The sequence below is a fragment of the Stenella coeruleoalba genome (genome assembly GCF_951394435.1).
Source record: "Stenella coeruleoalba genome assembly, chromosome: 8".
Classification (NCBI taxonomy): domain Eukaryota; kingdom Metazoa; phylum Chordata; class Mammalia; order Artiodactyla; family Delphinidae; genus Stenella; species Stenella coeruleoalba.
The window spans coordinates 13,502,776-13,509,479 of NC_137154.1; the positions used below are offsets into that span (position 1 = coordinate 13,502,776).

The following is a 6,704-nucleotide window of genomic DNA, read 5'->3' on the forward strand; positions in this document are numbered from 1 at the left end:
TTCCTCCCTGAACTCTTAATGTTGATGTCCCCCTGGATTCCATCCATGATTATCTCTTCTTTCTTACTCTCATCCCCTTAACTAATCCATCTACTCTCATCACTTTAAATACCATTTCTATGCCAGCAAAGCCCAATTTTGTCCGAGGTCCAGCTCAGGCCTCCTTCCTGATCTCTGCTGATAGATCGTGCGTGACACCTCGCTGGGTTTCTGGTATAGTAGACATCATAAACTCAGCGTGTCAAAGACCGAGCTCCTGATAACCCCCCAAAACCTGCTCCATTTGCATTTTCCTCCATCTCACTGGATGGCAACTTTGTCCTTCTAGTTTGCTCAGACCCCCAACTTCTGAGTATTCTCTTTTCCGCTGTCAGGAAATTCTTTTGGCTTTCCTTAAAAAACACACAGAATCCACCCACACTTCTCATCTCCTTCACTGCCACTGCCCTGGTCTGAACAGCATCTTCTCTTACGTGGATTGCAGCGCTCTCCTGCACCGTCTCCCCGCTGCCACTCTCGCCTCCCTGTAGTCATTTCCACACATAGCATCGAAACAGCGTGCCTCAAAACATTTCCAAAGGCTCTCCCTTTCACTCAGCGGAGCAAAAAGCCTTACAAGAAAGGCCTGTGAGGTCTGACATGATGTGGTCCCCTGATACCTCTAGAACTGCCTCTCTCCTACTCTCTCTGACCTCTGTTCCACTTCAGCCTCACCAGCCCCCTTGCTGTTCCTGGAACACACCAGGTGTACACCTTCTTAGGGCCTTTGCACTGGCGGTTTCTTGTGTGTAGATTGCTGTTCTCCAGGACAGTCTTTGTTTCCTCCACATCTTTGTCACTGCCTCAGTGAGGCTTCATTTAAAATTTGCAACCTACCCCTCACCGCCCCCATAGTACATAACCTCCTCTAACACACCATGTAACATAATGTTTATTAGATTAATTGTGTGATGTCCGTCTCTGCTAGAATTAAAAATCCACAAGGGTGGGAATTCCATGGCGGTCCAGTGGTTAGGACTCTGTGCTCTCACTGCTGAGGGCCTGGGTTCAATCCCTGGTCGGGGAACTAAGATCCTACAAGCTGTGTGGCAAATCAATCAGTCAATCCACAAGGGTAAAGATTTTTTGTCTGTTTTGTTGCCTGGCACGTGGTAGGCATTCAGTAGGTATTTGTTTAATATGTGAGTGAATGCTTATCCTGATGTTAAGCTGAAATATTACTGTCCCCCCAGTGAAAACGCCTATACTGGAGAGTTACTGCTCAAGGACCTAGGGACAAAAGGAAGATTTAGGAGGTGTCAGTTACAAAAGATAGCTGTCAAGAGCCTTAAACCAAAAAAAAGGCCCAACTGCTGAAGTTCCCTCATCATGCAGAGTACAGCCCTCACATTGGTCCTGCATTTAGTTCTTTCTGAGTTCGGTGAAGCTCACCTACTCTTACATTCTAAAATTTGTTTGCCTGTGAAACTGTTCCTGTGTGGTTTTCAGATTCCAGTCATGTTCTCTCTCACCATGTATCTTTCTAAGCTGCAGGGTCAATTGTATTCTCTTACATTGTTTCTTTTTGTTGCTCTTGTTTTTTCTTTGTTTTTTAATATTTTTCTAACATTTATTTATTTATTTATTTGGCTGTGCCGGGTCTTAATTGCGGCACGCAGGATCTTCGATGCCGTGTGCAGGATCTTCGTTGCAGCATGTGAGATCTTTAGTTTCGGCATGCATATGGGATCTAGTTCCCTGACCAGGGATCAAACCCAGGCCCCCTGCATTTGGAGCGTGGAGTCTTAGCCACTGGACCACCAGGGAAGTCCCTTTGTTGTTTGTTTGTTTTTCCAATAGTTGTTCTTGTTTTCAACACCTTAAATTACCCCTCTCGGAGACCTGGAGTCTGTTGCTTTTGTTTTTTTGGAGTCTCTTTCTTGAAGCACAGCGAGCAGTGTCCAGTAGCCACATATGGACATCCCATCGTTGAGCTGATCAGGGTAGAGCCTCCGTTTCTCATTTCCAGAGTCCTTTCTTGTGATGTACAACATTTGCAACACAAGCGTGTAACCCCACTGGTAACTGAATGCCTTAAAGTGTTCAGTCTTCTCTTATTGCTGCCTTTTACATTAGTCTTCATTTTTTACCCTCTCAGAGTGTTCTCATCTCTACATTAAAAGATTCCTTTTTCCCTAGAGTAACCTCTTTTACTTTTCAGTTTACTGTTTTTCTTCGCAGTACTTTATCTTTTGACTAATATAATACCTTTTCATTGATATCAAACTGGATATTTTAAATGCCTGCATTTTGTGATTGTTCCTTCTCAGAAATTTAGAACTGTGATGGATTTTGGTTCGGTTTGGTTTGGTTTGGTTTGGTTTTGGTTTCCCCTCTGCTGCCAGAATACTGATCTCGGATGCTCCAGTTCCTACCCCTCCTTTGTTGGACACCGCAGTTTACCCCTCTTCTTTATGACTAGACAGTAGCCTTGAGCTCCTTGCTGTCCTCCCCAGTTTGAATAAGAGCTTTGCCCTGTGTATCACCTGGTCCAAACCTAGTCTAATTCTTGCAAACATTTAAAGTCCTTAGGGGGACTTCCCTGGTGGCGCAGTGGTTCAGAATCCGCCTGCCAGCGCAGGGGGCACGGGTTCGAGCCCTGGTCTGGGAAGATCCCACATGCCGCGGAACAGCTAAGCCCATGTGCCACAACTACTGAGCCTGTGCTCTACAGCCCGCGAGCCACAACTACTGAATCCTGTGCACCGCAGCTACTGAGCCCGCATGCTGCAACTACTGAAGCCTGCATGCCTAGAGCCTGTGCTCTGCAACAAGAGAAGCCACTGCAATGAGAAGCGCGGGCACCGCAATGAAGAGCAGCCCCCACTCGCCATAACTAGAGAAAGCCCGCGCGCAGCAACGAAAACCCAACACAGCCCAAAAAAATAAAGATGAAATAGCAATAATTCTTCAAAAAAAAAGTAAAATAAAGTAAAGTTCTTAGGTTCTTCACTTGGGCACTTACCATATACTCAGGAGTAGCTTAGGCTCTTTGGATTGCCCAGGTCAGCCGTGGGATTATAAGAATACAACCCCTGCATAGCTCAGGATGTAGATGGATGGTCCAACTTAACATTCAGTGCCCTTCTCTATCAGTTCTGGAAGTTCTCATTAAGCGTATCTTGTATATTTAAGAGCACCCTTTATCACCAACTCCAGGTAGATTCTTGTGGATTTTTTTAGTCTTCAAGTACAGTGGTGATATTCAAGGCCCAAATTGTTCCCTTTGGTGGGAGGTTAACGAGGGCAGTCGGGGTGGGGGTGTGTATATCTGAATATTCCTTCTATATTTCCTACTTAGGCATCTCCCCCCAGATGGAAGTCACATGTGTGCCCACTCCCACAAGCACAGTGTCCTCCATAGGTAACACAAATGGAGAAGAGGTGGGACCATCTGTCTACCTGGAAAGGCTAAAAATCCTGCGACAGCGATGTGGTCTGGACAATACAAAGGTACTGCTCCTCTCCTTCTGTGTGGGGCAGGGAGGGCGGTGACCAGCAGGTCAGGGACAGGCTGGCCAGAGGAGCAGCGTTCCCAGCCTCAGTGTATGTTGCTCCAGAGCCACATCCTGACCTGATTGGACAATGTTTCTTCTTCTCTCAACAGCAAGATGACCGACCTCCGTTGACCTCTTTGCTTTCCAAACCAGCAGTTCCTACCGTTGCCTCTTCCACAGACATGCTGCACAGCAAACTCTCACAGCTCCGGGAGTCACGGGAGCAGCACCAGCATTCAGATCTGGATTCCAACCAGACTCACTCTTCAGGAACCATGACTACATCCTCCTCCTCCACAGCTAACATTGATGACTTGAAAAAAAGACTGGAGAGAATAAAGAGCAGTCGCAAATGAAGCCGCCCCACTCCCCTGGCACCCTGCAGCTTTAGTTTACTAAACTAGGAGTCCTCATAGTTAAAGTGGCCTTGGCAGGCCTAGTGTACACAAACTGGTTGTATGTATCATACCGTGGACCTGGGGGAGGAGTCGTTGTGGCACAAGTCTTTGCACATCCTCCGCTTCTCTCCGCCAGCATCCTGCCTCTCTAGAAGACTGTCTGTGTCTTAGTTTAGTGTACAGACCTGTAAACAGCTGCCCTTCTCTCAGCTCAGACTAATTTCCATATCCTTTTTCTTTTATTTTTAATTGCTCATTTGTAAAATTGTCCTAATCTTTCCTAGCTTTTAACTATTAGAAACGCTTTACTAGTTTTCCTTTGAGTTTGTGAGCTCTTCTCCTTGTAGCCCTGAAGGGTCACTGTATTCTATATGAATGCATGGCATGATACAACTAATTTAAGAGTCTTTTATAAATAAAGTTTGCATTAACTATAACTGTGTCCCAAGATGCTCCGTATCTGGGAGTGTTGGGCAGCTCTCCATCACCTGTTCTTGGGACCAGCTGGGTATTCAGCCAGTTAGAGAAAGGTTCATAGGTTCATAATTGCTGCTTAAGGAGCTCTACCTTTTCTTGGCTCACAGACTTGGTCCTTTCACTCCTTTGGAATAAGAGGCACTCACCTCTCCTGCTTTCTGCATGCAACTCCTAGGGGAGCAGAGAAATCTCATTCTTCCGTTTCGAGATTTTGGTCACGACTTCCATCCCATCATCAATCACCATGGTTCCAAGGAGCTCTTAGGCTCCCTACTACTTTTACTGCCCAAGTACATATGACATTGTGCCCAGGGATTAGCTGGGCTACAGTGGCTGTCACACCACAACTAGATTTGGGGTCATCTGACTAAAGGAGTACAGAGAGCATAGGGGCTTCCTGCCTGGTTAGCAGAGTCTCTGAATCTAGACTAACAGTTCCTTCACACTCAGTAAAGACTAGAAATAAACAGGATTCACATCTGCAATAACATTCCACAAGACCTCCTTCCACAGTCAGAAAACATTGTCCAAAGGAACTTTTCTACACCACTTTTTACTGAACTGGTGTTAGAAATGAAAGGTTGATGAAAAATTAGTCCTGTATTGATTCTAGTCATGATTTTGAGATGGCTCCTGTGCTGCCTGAAATAAGAAATTAAACTTGCCTCTCTCCCTTTTAATGCACACAGGAAGTAGGCCTTCACTGAAGGGAAGATAGAGGAGTTCGTTGCTGTAGAGAAGGAACACATTTAGAAAGAATGGCTGTGCTTGGGTCTGGAATTAGCACAGCTAATTTGAAAAACCAAAGTCCAGCAGTCTTGTGAGAATGTGCGCCCTTGTTTAAAAACCAGATTTGGGGTATTACAACTAACTTTTAATCCCTTCCCCCTGCTCTGGTTAAAGCTCAGGGCTGTCAAGATCCTGCAAGCTCACTGAGTGAGTTCCCAGTTTTACCCTGGTTTCTGGTCAACTAGGACCGAAGAATGAGGACAAGGAACTCAGTCCTAATTTTCTCTTCCCTGATGTACTAAAAAATGGGAGTGGAAAAAAAGGGGAGGGGAGGGGGGTGAAGGTTACCTGCCTTAAGTCCCTTCCTGCTTTAAGCCATGATATCTAAAGATCTTAGATCCTAGGCCGAGAAGGTGACCACAAGGCACCCGTGCTCCACCCCATCCAAGCCCAGGGGTGAGACTTCTCAACAGTCCTCCAGACGGTCACCAAGTGATCAGCACCTCACACCAGTGGCAACTCGCTGTCACACATTATCGTAGGCTGTAGTGCCTGCTTCCCCGAGTCATAAATGCACCCAACAGGAAGAGCAATACACCAATGTCAGCCAGAAACTCTGGAGCTACGTGGAAGGGCAACGATGTGTCAGAGCCGTGCTCCATTCCAGACAGTAACCTCTGCCATCAGTAACCTTGAAGAATGTGCTGTGAAAAGGCATCTTGAAAGTTCTGTGACTCCTAAGATTTTGCCCAAACCCTGTAAGAATCCACTTCTACATCTTCTTGTTCCCATTTCTCAGAAAAACAAATTACTCAATTCTGATAACTGCTGTGAGAGTAGAAACTCCAGGAAGCAGCAACTCCAACACTATGCTATTTCAGAGACCAGAGAGGGAAGTGGGAAGTGGCAGAGGAACTTCACCATGCCAGGCAGTAGTGAGAATAAAAGCAGCCGTGACTTAACAGAGACCTGACCAGGTACCAGGCATTTTGCTAAGTACACATGCAAATGACCTTATTTAATCCTCAAAACCTTATTAGGTAATAACGTCATTATATACATCTTATACGTAAGGGAACTGAGGCTCAGGGAGGTCAAGTGACATAACCATGGTTATCCGCCCCCCCTTTCTTTTGGTCATGCATGCTGCGTGGCTTGTGGAATCCTAGTTCCCTGACGAGGGATGGAACCTGGGCTCTGGCATTAGAAGTACGGAGTCCTAACCACTGGACCACCAGGGAGTTCCCGTGATTATCCCTTTTAAGGCTGGAGCCAGAATATGAACCCAGGCAGTCTGGTGCTAGGGCCCCTACTCAGAACTGCTATCCCACAACCCTTGCGAGTGAAGACACTTAAAATACTGAGCCTTTGGGCGGCACAGATCTGATTTTTTTTTTTTTTTTTTTTGCGGTACGCGGGCCTCTCACTGTTGTGGCCTCTCCCGCTGCGGAGCACAGGCTCTGGATGCGCAGGCTCAGCGGCCATGGCTCACGGGCCCAGCCGCTCCGCAGCATGTGGGATCTTCCCGCACCGGGGCACGAACCTGCGTCCCCTGCATCGGCAG

At 46.6% G+C, this 6,704-nt stretch overlaps 1 protein-coding gene across 3 annotated transcripts in view; it reads left to right on the forward strand.

The window, feature by feature from the left end:
• The window catches only part of CKAP5 (cytoskeleton associated protein 5), a 106,803-nt gene extending 102,435 nt beyond the window's left edge, over positions 1-4,368 (forward strand). For all 3 annotated transcript variants that reach the window (XM_079928414.1, XM_079928415.1, XM_079928416.1), the window contains exons 43-44: positions 3,341-3,492; positions 3,647-4,368. In XM_079928414.1, coding sequence (XP_079784540.1) covers positions 3,341-3,492; positions 3,647-3,892 — 398 coding nt within the window. In that variant the 3' untranslated portion in view covers positions 3,893-4,368. The remainder of the gene's footprint in view (positions 1-3,340; positions 3,493-3,646) is intronic.
• The last annotated feature ends 2,336 nt before the right edge of the window (positions 4,369-6,704 follow it).